The sequence below is a fragment of the Macrobrachium rosenbergii genome, chromosome 8 (genome assembly GCF_040412425.1).
Source record: "Macrobrachium rosenbergii isolate ZJJX-2024 chromosome 8, ASM4041242v1, whole genome shotgun sequence".
NCBI lineage: Eukaryota > Metazoa > Arthropoda > Malacostraca > Decapoda > Palaemonidae > Macrobrachium > Macrobrachium rosenbergii.
The window spans coordinates 7,082,071-7,100,235 of record NC_089748.1 but is presented as its reverse complement, the minus strand read 5'-3'; the positions used below and the strand labels follow the sequence as shown (position 1 = coordinate 7,100,235).

The window sequence follows — 18,165 nt, the reverse complement described above, 5'->3', positions numbered from 1 at the left end:
TCAACCCCACAGAGGGAACCAAGCATAGACTCCCTACATCTAGTTTGGCTGGGTCTTACAGGAGGGGTTCCAAGAAAGGGCAGTGAGAGATTCCCATGACGGAGAAGGAACCTAAGGTCTTTTGCAGTTAGAAACACCAGTAGAGGGTGTAGGACTTTGTGCAGCAGATTCAACAATGTCTGGGCCTGACAGACCCCACAGCAATACTGGGGGATACCGCTCCTCTGTCTTACCATGAACAAGATCCTATCTTACATTATGAACAAGAAGCAGAGACCCATTGGAGCCATATCAGTCAGTGTGTCTTCCTTGATCCCCATTGATTAGTGAAGTCGTGCTGGAGGTAGACGAGTTGGTGGCAGGATCTGAGAGCTCCCTGGCTATGGCTAGGTCAGACAAGATTCTCCCACCTCTCCCAAGACAGGCCAGGTACTATGTGCCAGAAGAACCTGCCACAGTGCCCAGACCCTAAGACCCTAAAATTTGCAGATTGGCGAGCAACACTCCGTTGGAGAGATTTAAGCAACAGACCATCCAGCTTAGCAGCACCGAGTTAAGTTCTTTCAAAGTGGTGCTAGCTAGGTCATTATGCTCCATCTCCTGGCTGGACAGGTGTCATGGGGCATTGGTAAAGGAGTTAAAAAGAAGCCATCCTTCCAAAAAAAGTGGCCTGGCATAAAGAATTTTTTGGGATTGTCGAGCAGAACCCTCTTGTATATGGTCCGACAGATGGGTCACCTGTGGGCCAGCATCATCCTCAAGTGGAAAAAAGCCTTCCTTTCACTTATACAGAAACATATCTCCCTAGAAAGTCCGTAACCACCCTCTTCTTGACTCCTCATTCTACTTTCCCCTGGACTTGATATGTCAGGCCATTGACATTAAGAGGAGAGACTTGCGAGATCCCTGTTCTCGCAGGGCTTTGTACTCGAATTAAATATCTCCCTCTCAAGGGTCGTCAAGTAGACTCCCCCTTCAGCACAGGTCCTCTGCTGCCACTCACCAGCCTTCTTTACAGAGTGGGTTCCGACATAAGAATCAGACTGGGACGCAGAGCAGAGGCCTGAACAGTAACTGACCTTCTTGAGGCTCCCAATCCTCACACTCCTGCTGTGGGAATAGAGCCGGGAGGAGAGGAGGGTCCAGGTGAGACGTCAGTGCCCCCCACTACCATCAGTGTAATGCTTAGGAGCAGTATGGGGCAGCGGAGTGGACAGTGTGGGTTCTCAGATGGGGATACAGACTACCCTTTAGGACAGTGTTGCTCCCACTGTCCAGGACAACAATCCCCTTCCCCTCATACAGGAACTTCTCGCCCAAGGGGAAGGCATTGAAGTTGGAGGCAGAGATTGATGCTTAAGAAGAGTGCAGTGGAGACCGTGAATGACTGCTCCCTGGGTTTCTGCAGCTGCTTTTTCTTGGTGGAGAAGGCACCAGGGGGGAATGGCATCCAGTAGTAGACCTGTCCACCCTTGACCTCTACCTCCAGCAAGTGCCTTTCTCCATGGAGACTCCTCAGGAACAGGCTATATGGTATCCATAGACCTGAAAAGAACGTCTACTCACATAACAGCTTGCAGAACACTTTTCATAAGTACCATGCAGGAGAAAAGAGAGATCTCCAAGAATACCATCTCCTGGCTACATGAAGGAATAGTCAGGCCATACTCCAAAAGACAGGTGGGAGTACTGCCCTGAGATGTGTAGTTAGCTTCAAGAGTATGGGTACTGCTGCACTGGAAATCCAGTGTATGTTCAGCATCCACTCCGGATAGATTGGTCCTCCCATGTACTGGTGAGTTTCCATTTATGAAAGCATAGGCTTGCATTCCCGTTGGAACAAATACCAAATTCAAACTATTTTGTATTTTTCTTAGGATAAGAACCCACGCTTTCATAGGGTAAGTTTTACTCTCCTGTAACACCCCTCAAGTTCTCTCCTGATCATGGACATGGGGAGTACTGCTTATGGATAATTCACAAGATGGACGAGGTACCCACATCTCAGGTCAGAGGTTAATATGCCTGAAGAGCATTTGTTTTTCAAGTCAGTAGACAGCTGCAGTGCATATGGCACTGAGTACTCCATCTATGAAAGCATAGGTTTATATTCTAAAAAAATGGAAATTACTTTGAATTCGGTATTTTTCATTCAGGTTTTCAAAATATTGTCTCCATCACTCCAGTGTTTTCAGTTTTATTTTCCATTACTTCTTTTGCATAAAGTATTTATCTATCTTTCCTTAGCCCCTTCATATCTTGCATATACATACTTTTTGTTTTGCTGTGCAGAGATCCTGATTGTAGTCCTTCCACTTCCTTTCTTTGCCCTTGCCACCTGCCTTTTGGCCTCCATTCTTTTCTCTACACATAGATTTACATCCTTTTCCGACCATATCCTCTGCCACAATTTTAAGTTTCTTCTCTGAGTTGATCTTTTTGCATCTTTTTTCCACCACCCTATCTCATCCTTTTGTAGTGCCACACTGCATACTGCTTTGTTTCCTTTCACATGCTTACTTTCCACCAACCACATTTTGATGTTCTATTTGTTGACTTTTTTATTGGTATTCCTAAATGTTTTAATTTCTTCTTAATTTTAAGTTTCCCTGTTTTTATTCTTTTGATTGTTACATCTTCCATATAACTATTACTATGAAATTTACTCAAAGAAGTTGACAGTGCGTTGGCATGCCTCGCCTGGTAAAACAGTGACATCTGTTTCTTTATGTTGGCTGTACTTGTAATAAATTTAATGTGTTTAATCATCATCACTCTTGTATGTGAAGTTCTTTCAGGTCTTTTTATGCAGAATTAATACCACACTGTTTTTCTAAATTGAGCGACTATTAAACTGAATCATTGCTTGATTTATGTTGCAGTATTTGAAGAGTAAGGATGCAGTAGTGCACTATGCTTAAAGGGAAGAATGGCTTATGATAGGCCCATATTCTTGTTGGCCTGCTGTAAAGTAGTATATAAGTCTTAAATCAAGTTTATTTTAGTTTGTAGTCTTAAATCAAGTTTAGTTTTTTTGTAATTGAGAATAGGCCAATATTTATTTATACTTTATTAATATTGTGTATTGCTCACATTTTTATATTTGTAATTTAGAATAGGCCAATTTTTATTTGTAATTAGTTATTAAATTTTATTGATTATTTCTAAATTGTTAGTCAACATTTGAGTTGTAGCATATAACAAATATAGTAAGCTATTTTGGAAGCTCTGCATTTGTTGCCATTATCATATATGAATGGTATTTTTTCAGGGAATTCCATTTCAAATGATTTAGTATATGACTGGAATCAGAAGAATGAATTTGTGACAGTATCATTGTTAGTTGGCCCTGGTCATGATAACCGCACAGTTAGTGTCCATACGGAAGCGACAAGACTCACTGTCTCTCTTTCGGACGGGAGAAAGTTTTCGACACGTTTATACGAGAGTGTTGTGCCTGAGGGGACGAGCGTATCATTTAAAGGACCCAAATGTTCCATTAAACTACTAAAGAATGATCCCCAGATTCATTGGCTACAATTAGAGGTAAGTCATGTAGTACCTGTGGAGCAAAAATTTAATTGTGCTATTACATTAATTTTTGGGGTTGGGGGTTGGGGTGGGCTTTGTCATTATTATAAAAAAGAAGAAAGTTGTCTTTGGAAATATTTATAGCAAGTTTTCTAATTTACAGCCTTGCAAAAAGCTCACTCCTGAAAAAATATTTCCCACCAAGAATAAGGCTTCTTCACCCGGGAAGACTGCGGAGAAAAAGAATTCAGAGGCTGAGGAGAAGGAAGACAATAATGTTATATCTGTAACTAATATAAAGAGTGATATAATGGAGCGAGATGCAGAGAAAATTATTGGCTTAGTCTTGTATATAAAGAATGTTAACAAGGAAACAGCAGCTGTAAATTTCACAGAGGACTCTGTCACTGTCAATTTCTCTTCAAGGTTTGTATTATGAGGTCTATACAGTAAGTTTTCTTTAGAAGGTACAGATGGTATCAGTACTGAAATAGTAAGGTGAGTTGTCAAGATGCACATACTGTTTAATCATTTGCACTGTTTAATTTGATAAGTACTCTGTACTGAAATTTACATTGTACAGTATATGGAATAGATAGGAAGAAAAGTCCAAGCTGAAGTGGAATGAGGGGAGAGGAGTAATAACTAAAGAAAATAATCAGAAAAAAGAATTAAGCAGCTAATTTTATAAGTACATTACACAGGACTTACATTGTACGGTAGTTGGATTAGATAAGAAGGTAAGCTCAAGCTTGAGAGGAATAAGGGAGGAAAGACAAATAAGAAAATTAGTAATCAGGATATTAGAGGAAGATAAAGTAATTTATTAATAATAAAGTACAGTGTAGATTAACATGAGTATACAAACCATGTCCTTATATATTGGAGTATTTCTTCAGTCTTAGCTGTAGTTGAATGCATTTGGATGAATAGAGGATATATTTATTTGTTTCTTTACTGATTGTTTTGGATGTCTTTTGATTTGTTTAAATTTTTTTTTTCAAAAGAGGAGGGTTGTCAGTTACCTGCAGCTATCCACTTAACAAAAAGGTCTGCACCTGCCTTGTCTAAATGAGGGCCGTCAGGTTCTCCAATGGATGCATCTATGCAGTCTCATGATTGATTTCACATGCTTGCATGGGAGTGCCCCTCTATTCCTGTCTCCACACTGTGCATTGAGGTCTTTGGACCTCTTGCGATCTGACAATAGGGTAGGCTCCCCCTCCCCCTTTTTCCCCTTGAAGGCATATAGGGAAGAGATGGCGCTGTCTTCCTGCATGGTTTGTTTGTTCTCCACAAAGCACGCATGATTGTTCTCACTTGAGAGAGAGATCTCCATAAAGCTTGTACCTCTCGTGTGGGAGGAATGTGAGACTGTCTGTGTGCATGCTCATTCCCCTGCATTATCTACAAGCTCAGGACTACCAACTGTAGGGATATGAGAAGTTCAGTTTATTCATCTCAGGACCGAGGGTGAACTAGGTGCGTCTTCCTCTCTCACTGGAGAGGACGTAGCTTGTCCTTCAGGGGATCTGCCGAGTCCTGATGGTCCCGTTCCTCTGGAACCACTGCAGGCCAAGCTGCAGCATCATTTTTGTGAAGTTATTGTGCTCTTCTGTGAGCATAATAATCTTGGGAAGGCTATCTTGGTTTCAAACCTAGCTATGGTCTCATCGATCAAGCTCTCCTTTGGTTGCGCTCCTGAAGCAAGACAGTTGGTGCCTTGGTGCCAGGTTGCTAGTGGTGTTTTTGGTCTGGTGACTGCCTTGATCTGCAGGTTGGGGAGTTCTTTTTTGTCCAGTAGATTGAGCTGGCTCCTTCCTCTGCCACTCAAGCATCAGAGGGTTCAGAAGCTGCTCCTTTAACCCTTAAACGCCTACTGGACGTATCATACGTCGACTAAAATTGTCTGTTGGGTGCCAAGTGGACGTACCGTGTCGTCAACTATAAAAATTTCAACCTTCGGTCAACTTTGACTCGACCCGAAATGGTCGAAAAACGCAATTGTAAGCTAAAACTCTTACATTCTAGTAATATTCAATCATGTACCTTCATTTTGCAACAAAATGGAAGTCTCTAGCACAATATTTCGATTTATGGTGAATTTTTGAAAAAACTTTTTCTTACGCCCAATGTAACTCAGCCGAAAATTTCATAAATTCTTTCGTCATTTTGTCATAATTTTTGCACTGTTCTATATTAGCCGTTACATAAAGTTTTATATATGAAAATGTGCGCAATTTCATGTACAATACAGCATAATACAACCCATGGCTGTAGCTTTTATCAGTTTGGAAATATTTTCATATAAACCACGATAACTGCCAAAATTTCAACCTATGGTCAACTTTGACTCAACTGAAATGGTAAAAAAACACAATTGTAAGCTAAAACTTTTACGATCTAGTAATATTCAATCATTTACCTTCATTTTGCAACCAATTGGAAGTCTCTAGCACAATATTTCGATTTATGGTTAATTTTTGAAAAAACTTTTTCCCTTACGTCCAGCGCCAGAAATTCTTTCAAATCACGTTGTCGTAATGTTTGCACCGTTTTATATTAGTCGTTACATAAAGTTTTATATATGGAAATGTGCGCAATTTCATGTAGAATACAACAGAAAATAACTCATGGTTGTAGCTTTTATCAGTTTTGAAATATTTTCATATAAATCACGATAACTGCCAAAATTTCAAGCTTCGGTCAACTTTAACTCGACCGAAATGGGCAAAAAATGCAATTATAAGCTAAAACTCTTACATTCTAGTAATATTCAATCATGTACCTTCATTTTGCAACAAACTGGAAGTCTCTAGCACAATATTTTGATTGATGGTGAATTTCTGAAAAAAAAAATCTTTTTCCTTACGTCTGCGCGCGGTAACTCAGCCGAACATCTCAGAAAATCTTTCGTCATGTTGTCGTAATGTTTGCATCGTTTTACATTAGTTGTTACATAAACTTTTATATGTGAAAATGTGTGCAATTTCATGTAGAATACAACAGAAGATAGCTCATGGTTGTAGCTTTTATCAGTTTTGAAATATTTTCACATAAATCACGATAACTGCCAAAATTTCAACCTTCGGTCAACTTTAACTCTACCTAAATGGTAAAAAAACGCAATTGTAAGCTAAAACTCTTACATTCTAGTAATATTCAATCGTTTACCTTCATTTTGCAATAAATTGGAAGTCTCTAGCACAATATTTCGATTTATGGTGAATTTTTAAAAAACATTTTCCTTACGTCTGCGCAGTAACTTGGCGAACATCTCGGAAATTCTTTAAATCTCGTTGTTGTAATATTTGCACCGTTTTATATTAGTCGTTACATAAAGTTTTATATATGAAAATGTGTGCAATTTCATGTACAATACAACAAAAAATAACTCATGGTTGTAGCTTTTATCAGTTTTGAAATATTTTCATATAAATCACGATAAATAGAAAAAATTCGACTTTCGGTCAACTTTAACTCGACCGAAATGGTGAAAAAACTGCAATTGTAGCTAAAACACTTACAGTCTAGTAATATTCAATCAATTAGCTTCATCTTTCAACAAACGGGAAGTCTCTAGTACAATATTTTGATTTATGGTGAATTTTTGAAAAAACATTTTTACGTCCGTATGCGATCTAATTCATGCATCATTTTGTGATAATATTTTCTCTGTGTTGCTTTGATCGTTTTAAAATTTGTTATATACCAAAATCATCGCAATTTAGTGTACAATACAACTAAAAAAAATTAACTCATTAGCTTTGACCGTTTTGCTTATAGCGCGATTTGTATACAATTATATATGAGTTTTTTTTCGCTGTCATACATTCCAATATTTATATATGATAATGATATTTTTTTTCATTTCTGATGGTTGCATACTAAACTTCAGGCAATGACAAAAAAAAATGAGCCAAAAATGAACTCTTAATCTTAAAAACTAAGCATGCTGTGATTTTTTGAAAAAAACTTTTTTTCCGCTTCGGCGCTAACTCACCGAACGCCGCGGGCATACGGGAGACGTTTTTGTAAATAGGGCTTCGGTGTTAAAGGGTTAATGTAGATATGGTTGCGCTCTTCTGCCAACAGCAGGATATGAAATTATTACAAAAATGAACACAAGCCTTATACAACTATTTTATTTGAAAACTCATGCATGTTAAACAGTAAAATTTTGTGACAGTCCACAATTAAGTACAGTCATATCATATTTTTAAGTGGAATACCTTAACCTTAGTAACACAAAGTACATTAAATTTTCCTTAAACTAAATGCCGTAGCTTAATAATAAAACAGCAATTTATGGACATTTTTTCCTTATTTTAGTAAGTATGAATAAAGTAAAACAAGATTTTCTTTATTCTAGTATATAAATTTATTCTCTTCAATACTAATTTAAAAAAAAAGTTTATCACAGTTTCAAATATCTGAAAACACTACCTTACAGGTAAACACTCACCTTCAGCCAAAGTGCAACTTTCATTAAGTTTGGAGAAATCAAACTCACTGCAACCAAATTCAGGAGGTACAAAACCACTTTTTAAAATACTATACAGTCAGTCCCTAGTTTACGGAGGGGATTCCGTTTTTACACGGCGTTGTAAACCGAAAATCGTCGTAAACTGAAAAATTGTCGAAAATCATCAAAAATCATAAGAAAACCTTACTTTTAATGCCTTGGGTGCATTGAAAATGATGTAAACTGCATTTTTATTGAGTTTTTCATAAAAAAAACCTCCAAATTATGATTATTCTACCGATTTGGGGCCATATTTCTTCCGTTGGATCGGCATACGATGAGTCGTAACCCCGGAACAGGTGTCGTAAACTGGGAAATAATTTCTGATGAATATATTTGAAAAGCTTCATAACCTCGGAACGTCGTAAGCTGGACCCGTCGTAAACCGGGGACTGCCTTTATAGTAATTTATTTTTCCTAATACAACTTAGTTATGTGTAGATAGGCAGAGACACTGTTACGGCAGTGAGTTTGGTTATCCCTTTCCAGTATACAGTAAACCCCTGTATTCGCGGGGGGATACATACTACAACCCCCCCCCCCACAAATAATTAAAATCTGCAAATAGTTAACACCCCCCTCAAAAAATGCTTGTAACTGCCTATCTTGAAAGTTCAGATACCAAATGTATACCTTAAACTAGTACCCTACATCAAATATACCTTAAACTATTATCTTGTTACTGTATTAATCTTTGAAATTATATTATTAATATCATTCAAAAGTCATCTTAAACATTTTACCCTTAAAAATCTATACATACATCTTTCTATCAACCACTCTCCCAATATATACATATATTTTTCTATCAACCACTCTCCCTTTCTATATATTTATCTATCTATCTATCCATCTCTCACATTCTGAGTATTCTTTGGCGTGAGAGAGAGAGAGAGAGGTGTTTTTTTCTTACATATTATGACAAAGAAAGAGAGAATAACTGGAAAAAGAGAGAGAAAGAGAACTTAGTTTTACGTTAGATATCAGAAGATGGAAATTCATGATTTACGAAGGAAAAAGGAAGAGAGAGAGATTTTTCAGTATCCTTGACCGTATGTGGGCAACATTACCTCCCCCTTTGTGGTCTGTGTCAATATGTGAAGTTAATTGACAGGTACTTGCAACCCCCCCCTCCCCCCCCGGCTCTGGAGAATCGCAGAAAAAGATCGGGAATACGTTTTTGTTTAAAATTTTTAATAATTTACTACAGGAAACCCCCTGTATTCGCAGGCGATGCGTACCGCACCCCCCTGCGAATAGCTAAAATCCGCGAATACTTAAAACCCCTCTAAAAACACTTAGAACTGCCTATTTTGATAGTTTAAACACAAGAAAAACCCTTTATAAAAATGGTTATACCAAGTATTTTAATAGTTTTATCACAAAAAGTGCATTTAGTTATGAAAATGATACGAAAATACAGTAATTAGTGAATATTTCTCAGTGAAAAATACCGTGAATGGGCAAATTTTCCGTGAATAATGGGTAGATACATTCCATAGAGAAATCCGCAAATACGTGAGCCCGTGAATGGTGAGAACGTGAATTTGGGGGTTTTACTGTATACAAAATGCAAAAAGTTGTAATTATAACATGGAAAATATGAAAAAAATTATTAACAAAGTAATGTCATGTTTATCTATAAAACTATAGTACAGGCAGACCCCGGTTATCGGCAGGGGTTCTTTTCTGACAGCGTGACAATAAGCAAAAATCGCCAATAACCGAAAATAGACACTTATTGACGCGGATACATACCTCTGTTAGGTATGTATCAGTGCCAATACCTGATTATCGACGCTGTTAAGTGGATTGCCGATAACTGGGGACTGCTTGTGTACAACAAAATAAACATGTAAAAAATCCATCTGAGAGAGAGAGAGAGAGAGATATTAAATACAAAGAACATAATTTAGATTAGATGAGAGAGAGAGATTTTTCATTATCTTTCGTAGGGTATTTAACCACCAAGTGACAACATCTACCCTTGCGATCAGTATGTCGATATTTGACTTATTTGACAGGTTACAACCCCCCCTCGCTCCAAAGTTTTTGGAAAAAGATGAGGGAAAGAATGTATATTGAACTAAAATCTTACTAATTCACCATATTTTCTTAAATGAGTTGATATTTTGCTTTGTTTAGTGCATTAATATTATTTGAGAATTAGTAAATCATTTTTTAACACATACAACTTACCTGTTAGTTACATATAGCTTTAGTCTTTGACGTCACGGCAAAATTTCAAAACGCGCGGCAGCGCCAGTCCGAATATCGGGTGATCGCCCTTACCTGCCCTCTGTCGGGTACTAGGAACTATTCCAACATGCTTCAGAATAATTTTGCCGTCACGCCCGGCGACATTGTTGTCGGTACTCGAGCGAAATTTCATTGTATCTGCCTACATCGAGCTGTTTTCACTTGGTGAAGTACTCTTTGTTGGTTTGCGGCTTTGCCAGTTATTTTTGTCACCTATTTAGTCAGGTTTTCTGATAATTATGTCAGATTCTGGGTCTTATACCTTTAGGGTATGCAGCAAAGGCTGTAAGACGAGGTTGGTCAAGGCTAGTCTTGATCCTCATTCAATCCTCATTCAATTTGTGTGGCTTGTAGAGGTCAGGAATGTTCATATGAGAGGAAGTGTGATGAATGTGTCAGTATGACTGAAAAAGATTGGAAGGCTCTATCTAAGTATGTAAAGAAGCTTGAGAAAGATAGAGCCAGGAAAGCTTTAGCTAGAAGTTCTTCTTCTCTCTCTCAGAAACCGGAATCTCCCTTAGCTATGCAGGAAACTTCTATTAATATCCCCGTGGCTACTAATATTCCTATTCCTGACTCTGATATCCCTGAACCCGTTACCGTGTCTGAGTATCAAGTCCAGATGGACGCCAGATTTAACCTTATTGTGGGCGCCATGGAGGATATTGGCGTTAATGTGAAATCCTTCATGAGCGTATGGATTCTTTCCAAGATATTGTGAATAATTTAAGTGCAGTGCAAAATGTTAGTGTGGTGGAGGAGGTGGTTGCTCGGCCTACTCGTTCTCCTAGACCTAAGCCTCTGTCAAGCTCCCTGCTCCTGGGAGAAGACATGCTGAAAGTCCAAGGGAGGCGAGTGGGGTCTGCTCACGAGCAGCCGCCCCCATCGAACAGTCCTGTTGTTTCCCAGGCTGTTTCAGAGCGCCGTTGGAAAGGCGACTCAAGGAAGTGTCTTTCTTCAAGCTCCAGTGATTCGCCTGCCCAGAGGCTGGAGATTTCACGAGTCTAGACCATTGAAGAGGTCCAGGAATCTTTCGCCTTCAGCGGTTCAGAAGAAGAAGCCATTTCGCTTATCACAGCCTTCCTGTAGTTTTTGGGAGAGTCCGGAGAGATTTTCGTCGTCAGAAGAGTCTTCTCCCAGGCGCAAGGCTCATGTGCGCAAGAGGTATAAGACTTCCCATTCGGTGTTGCCCAGCGTTCCCGGTGTTTCTCCTTTGGTTTCACGTAAGTCTATTGTGGCTTCTGCGCCTCTTCCTCATCACGATCCTGGCTCTACTGATCATCGCTCCCCAGTTGGATCCTCGTCTACTCATGACTTTCTTGAGCGATGCACAAGAAAATTGGAAGCATTCTTGGCGGGCTCGAAGGCCTGGTTCTTCTCCAGCAAAGCCTTCTGAAGTGTATTTGATGCCTCCTCCTTCTCTCGAGCTCTCGGAGCGCCCAGTGAAAGCTCCTCCTCGATCTGTCTCTCTTGATCCTCCTTTGGTTCAGGCTCAGGATCAGGCTCATACGCCTAGTCAGGCTCAGGCGCTCCCTCAAGATTTAGCGCTCTCTCAGGCTCAAGCGCCTCAGGTAGCGCCAGGTGAGGCGCCATCCCAGGCTCCTTTGTGGCGCCAGTTCAGGCTCCTCTTGTGGCGCCAGTTCAGGCTCCTCTTGTGGCGCCAGTTCAGGCTCCTCTTGTGGCGCCTACTCAGGCTCAGGCTCCTCCTCAAGCTCTTATTCAGGCTCCTACTCCTCCTTCACAAGTTGTGTATGTGCAAGCGGAAGGTTTTTCTCCTATTTCGTCTGAGGAAGAAGTTGTGGAAGAGTTTCCTGTAGACGACCCAGACTCCTCTCGCTGGATTATAAGAAGCTTCTTCGCTTTTTATTGATAATTTTCCTGAGGATTTTGCACCTGCGGCTCCGGCTTCCCCTCTCTCTCAGTACGCAAGAGACTCGAAGCCTCCTACCTCTTCCTTTATGAAGTTAGTGCTTTCTATTTCAGCCAAAAAGGCATTAAAGAAAATGAACTCCTGGTTGGAAGACAAACGTGATCAGGGAAAACCACTTTCTGCTTCCCTCCTTCCAAGCTTTCTACTAAGACGAAGGCTTGCTACGACACTGGGGAAGTTTTCTCTCTGGGAGCTTCTGCCTCCTCTCAGGAGACTTCTCCAGTCTCGTTGACTCTACTCGTCGTTCTCGATGAACTCGGCCCGGATTTTCTTCTCTCCTTCAGAGTTGGACCACCTTTTGAAGAACGTTTTCAGAGTTTTGGAAGTCATCAGTTTTATGGACTGGACTATTGGCGCTTTGGGTAGGAAGGTAAAGTCTTTTGGTCTTTCCGAAGCGCATTTCGATGATTTCTCTTCTGTTATGTCCTGCTTAGATAAAGGGATTCGTGACGGTGCGTCTGAGTTAGCCTCCATCTTCACGTTAGGAGTTCTTAAGAAGCGACAACTTTGGTGCTCTTTTTGTCGCTCGTGGAGTTTCTAGGACTCAAAGATCGGCTCTTCTTTTCACACCTCTGGATAAGAAGTACCTTTTCCCTCAAGAACTTGTGGCCAAGTGTCGAAATCCCTTACTCAGAAGTCCACACAGGACCTTTTGGCGCAATCCACTCGAAACCAAAAGCTCCTCAACCTTCTCTGCCAGCGCAAACTCGTCCTCTAGTTAATCAAGATAGGCCCTTTCGTGGCAGGCCCTCACCCGCACAGTATCTCGTTTCGGGGCAAAGCAAGATTTGTCTCCAAGACTATCAAACCCTCAATTAAAAAGTGATCTGCATGTCCTCCATGCACTAGTAGGAGCCAGACTTCAGCAGTTCTGGCAAATTTGGGAGGAGATCGGAGCGGACCAGTGGACCACGTCCGTGCTAAAGGAAGGATATTCTATCCCCTTCCTCAAGAGGCCCCCTCTTGCAACAGAACCTTTAGCTTTGACAGCATATTCCAGCAACTTAGAAAAATGCTCGGTTCTGAGTGCGGAAGTAGACTCCATGCTTTTAAAAGGAGCGATAGAGATCGTGGAAGAAGTCAACTCTCCAGGCTTTTACAACCGACTTTTTCTTGTTCCAAAGGCCTCAGGCGGCTGGAGACCAGTCCTGGACGTGAGTTCTCTCAACCTTTTCGTGGAGAAAACCAGTTTCTCGATGGAGACGACGCAATCCGTCCTCAATTCTCTTCGTCCGGGGGATTGGATGGTCTCAATAGATCTGCAGGACGCTTACTTTCACATTCCGATCCATCCCGCGTCCAGGAAGTTTCTTCGCTTCGTTTTCCAGGAGAAGACTTATCAGTTCAGGACTCTGTGCTTCGGTCTGTCCACAGCCCCTCAAGTATTCACAAGAGTTATGTCCACTGTTGCCAAAGCTCTTCATCTCAGAGGAATAAAGATCTCTCTCTATCTAGACGATTGGCTCCTTCTGCTCCCAGTCTCAGTCTCAGTGCTTGGAGGATTTGAAAGTAACTCTCGACTTGACACAGAAGCTAGGACTTCTAATCAATTGGAAGAAGTCTCACCTATCTCCCTCACAATCCAGGATCTATTTAGGAATGAGACTGGAAACAGTTCCTTTTCTGGCTTTTCCGTCAGATCAAAGAATCTCGGACTGTCTCGCAAAAGTCCAGAACTTTCTGGATATGGATACCTGTTCAAAAGGCTTGGATGAGCCTCCTGGGAACTCTGGCGTCAATAGAGAAGTTTGTCTCCCTGGGGAGACTTCACATGAGGCCCCTTCAATTCTACCTCAGGAAGCAATGGAACAGGAAAACGCTTCCAGACTCCTTCTCCTTTCCAATCTCGGACCTTATCAAGGAAGATCTAAGGTGGTGGTTAGATCAAGAAAATTAGAGAAAGGTCTCTCTCTATTTCCGTCGAACCCAACCACGAACTGTTTGCAGACTCGTCAGAAGTAGGATGGGGAGCGACGTTGGGTGTAAAAGAAATTTCAGGTTTGTGGAATGCGACAGAAAAAGAATGGCACATCAACAAGAAGGAGTTGAAAGCAATCCACCTGAGTCTCGTACACTTCCTACCATTCGTGCAGGGACAAACAGTTCTGGTTCATTCAGACAGCACCACAGCGTTGTCTTACATAAAAACAGGGGGCACTCATTCTTACTCCCTCAGCGAGGTAGCAAGAGACCTTTGTGGGCAGAGAAGCACAAGATTCTGCTCCTAACAAGATTCATTCAGGAGCCCTCAACGTGAGAGCGGACTCCTTGAGCAGGAAGCACCAGGTTCTGTCCACAGAGTGGATTTTGCACGAAGAAGTGTGCAAGTCGCTGTGGAGACTTTGGGGTCAACCTCTGGTAGACCTGTTCGCGACGAACAAGTCGAACAGGCTCCCAATCTTCTGCTCTCCTGTCCCGGACCAAGCAGCCTTCCAGACGGACGCAATGCTACTGAATTGGTCGGGTCTGGACCTTTACGCCTTCCCGCCGTTCAAGATGTTAGGTGCGGTGTTGAGGAAATTTCAGCACCACTCCAACACCAGGATGACGTTGATAGCCCCCTTCTGGCCTTCCAGGGATTGGTTCCCAGTTCTCATGGATCTCTTGATCGACTTCCGAGGAGCCTTCCAAACAGAGTAGATTTACTCAGACAGCCCCACTTCAGGAGATTTCACGAAAAACCTGTCAAGTCTGCGGCTAACTGCGTTCAGACTATCGAACGCCTACTCAGAAGCAAAGGATTTTCAAGAAAGCGGCTCAATCCATCGCTAGAGCCAGAAGACCATCTTCGATCAAGGTCTATGAGTCCAAGTGGAATATGTTTCGTTCATGGTGCAAAGATCATGACATTTCCTCTTCCAGAACCTCGTGACGCAGATTGCGGATTTTCTTTTGTTCCTCGAATAAGAACCTTTCTGTATCCACACTTAAAGGTTATCGTAGCATGCTGGCTACTGTTTTTTTTTTCGTCACAGAGGTTTGGATATCTCTAATAACCAAGATATAACGGACCTTATTAAATCCTTCGGTACCTCTAAGAGGTCAGATGCTAAAGTTGTTTCGTGGAATCTTGATGTAGTCCTGAAGTGGCTTATGTCTGAGAAATTTGAACCTATGGATTCTGCTTCTTTAAGAGATCTTACGAGGAAAACCCTCTTTTTAGTTTTGTTAGCTACAGCTAAGAGAATCAGTGAGATCCACGCCTTGGATAAGAGAGTAGGATTCTCTGCTTCAAAAGCAATTTGTTCTTTCAAACTGTTTTTTATGGCCAAGAACGAGACCCCTTCGCACCCGTGGCCTCGCTCTTTTGAGATTCCGAGTCTGTCGGAATTGGTAGGTAAGGAGCAGGAGAGGTTCCTCTGCCCAGTCAGAGCCTTGAAATATTATTTATGAAGGACTAAAGATATTAGGGGTCCTTCAGATTCCTTATGGTGTTCGGTCAGGAACCCTCTTAGACCGATGTCCAAGAATGCCATGTCCTTTTTATTAGAGATCTGATTTCTGAAGCTCACTCCAATATTTCAGAGAATGATTTGAAAATGTGTAAAGTGAAGGCTCACGAAGTGAGGGCTATCTCTACTTCTCTCGCTTATAAAAGGAACCTCTCCTTCAAGATATTGTGCAAGCAACCTACTGGAGATGTAAGTCTGTATTTGCTTTGCATTATCTCTCGCAAGTGCAGACAGTGTTTGATGAGTGCAGCACGTTAGGGCCCTTTGTTGTATCTGGCACGGTAATGGGTAAAGGGGTAAAGGAGGATTAACCTACCTTTACTTACTTGTTTTTTGGAGTGTGAAGGTTTTTATGGTTGTCTGTGAGGGTAAGTGTTGGATAGTTTTACCCCACAGTTGGTTTTGGTTTTTATGGTTATGCTTTTTCTTTGGTGTTGGGTGACCCTTTTGTAATTCATGATGTTTGTGCTGCGCCCTGAGCAGGGGCATACTTGTGGTATTGTCACGGCCATGTCCTAGGTGACTGATACCCAGCTTAAGCAATCTGCGACCAGGTCATTATACCCGCGGTTGCTCTAAGGATAGCAGGTTACTGAGGCAGTAACTGTGGAATCAGCTACCTTAGCAGGTGAGGAACTAAGAAATTTTCTACATTAATAACCTTAATGTTTCCAACAACTCTTTTTAGCTGTCATTGCCCCACCTCCTAAAGGTGTCAATCAGCTATATGTAACTAACAGGTAAGTTGTATGTGTTAAAATGACATTTTTATTCTAAAATAATGTTTAACACATACTTACCTGTTAGTTACATATACTGAAAGCCCACCCTCCTCCCCACGGGGGACAGGTAGGCAAATTATTCTGAAGCATGTTGGAATAGTTCCTAGTACCCCGACAGAGGGCAGGTAAGGCGATCACCCGATATTCGGACTGGCGCTGCCGCGCGTTTTGAAATTTTGCCGTGACGTCAAAGACTAAAGCTATATGTAACTAACAGGTAAGTATGTGTTAAACATTATTTTAGAATAAAAATGTCATATTTATCATACAAAACAAATAAACATACCTTAGTACATTAATATTATTTGAGAATTAGTAAATCATTTATTTATCATACAAAACAAATAAACATACCTATTGCATATGCATAAAAATTCTCTCATCTCAGTAAGAGAATGAGAGAAGAGAGAGAACTTAGAAAGGAAGGAGAAAGAGAGAGAGAGAGCATTATTATTTTTATTAAATCTTATTAAACTTATTAATATTTGAAAATCATTATATTATAAATGTATATATAGGTACAGTACAGTATTTAGTCATGAAAATAACATGAATATATAGAATATTGCTCAACGAAAAAATCTGGAAATGGGTGAGTTTTCCCGCAAATAATTTACAGATAGGTTCCACAGAAAATTCCTTGAATTGCTGAGTCCGCAAATTGAGAATGCAAATCCAGGGGGGTTTACTCTATGCATTTTTTTTACAAGTACAAAGCATTGAGATCACAGGCATACTTCTGAAAGCACTCACTAACATGAACACATGGGTGACCATTCCCTGAGTACCCTTCTTGGACACTTTTACATTGGCCAAACCAACCAGTTATGGATGAACCCTCATTACTTTTATCTGATTTGAGAAAGGCTCACAATCAATGAATGAGGAGTGGATAATGACAAAAAGCTAATTTCAAATAAAAATAAACACAGTCAAAAAAGAATTTCATATCTAATAGATCATACAAATAAAAAGAGAAACTGTGTTTTCACATTTAAAAACTGGTCAATATAATGCCCTTACAACTTGTCATTATGTAAACTGACTAACGACCTCCCCTAGAGAGATTTTGTCAGGAAGGTGGTTATTTTTTTGCTGTGAAAGTGAATACAGGCAGTCCCCAGTTATTGGCAGGGGTTCCATTCTGATGGCATGATGATAAGCGAAGATTGACGATCACCGAAAATCAGCGATTTTCACCGCTTATCGGCGCTGATAAGACGCCATAAAATCGCCGATTTTCGGTTATCGATGCCTCTGTTAGGTATGTATTGGTGCCAATATGTGATTATTGGCACTGATAAGCAGAAATTAGCACATATTGCCACCGAAAATAACCGATTTTCACACTGAAAATCACCGATTTTCATCGCTAGACAAGCCCCGAAAAAACAGATTGCCAATAACCAGGGACTGCATATACTGTGGAGTCTTTTCATGGCATCTCTCGGGGCTGTCATGGAATAACCTCTGGTTAAACATGTTGGCAGATTTCACTGTGACATTTGCCTTTTCTCCCACATAAGTGACCTACAGGAGGTTGTTGATGTTGACTAACACTCCCCCAGAGAGATTTTGTCAGGAAGGTGGTCCTTTCTTTGCTGTGAAGGTGAATGCTATGGAGTCTTTTCATGGCATCTCACCAGGCTGTCATGGCCTAACCTTTGGTTAAACATTTTGGCAGAT

The 18,165-nt window shown here is 40.8% G+C and overlaps 1 protein-coding gene across 2 annotated transcripts in view; it reads left to right on the top strand.

Annotated features, from left to right (window-relative positions):
* Positions 1–18,165, top strand: part of LOC136840581 (ubiquitin carboxyl-terminal hydrolase 19-like) — a 270,035-nt gene that overhangs the window by 30,496 nt on the left and 221,374 nt on the right. For both annotated transcript variants that reach the window (XM_067107228.1, XM_067107229.1), the window contains exons 3-4: positions 3,272–3,546; positions 3,695–3,957. In XM_067107228.1, coding sequence (XP_066963329.1) covers positions 3,272–3,546; positions 3,695–3,957 — 538 coding nt within the window. The remainder of the gene's footprint in view (positions 1–3,271; positions 3,547–3,694; positions 3,958–18,165) is intronic.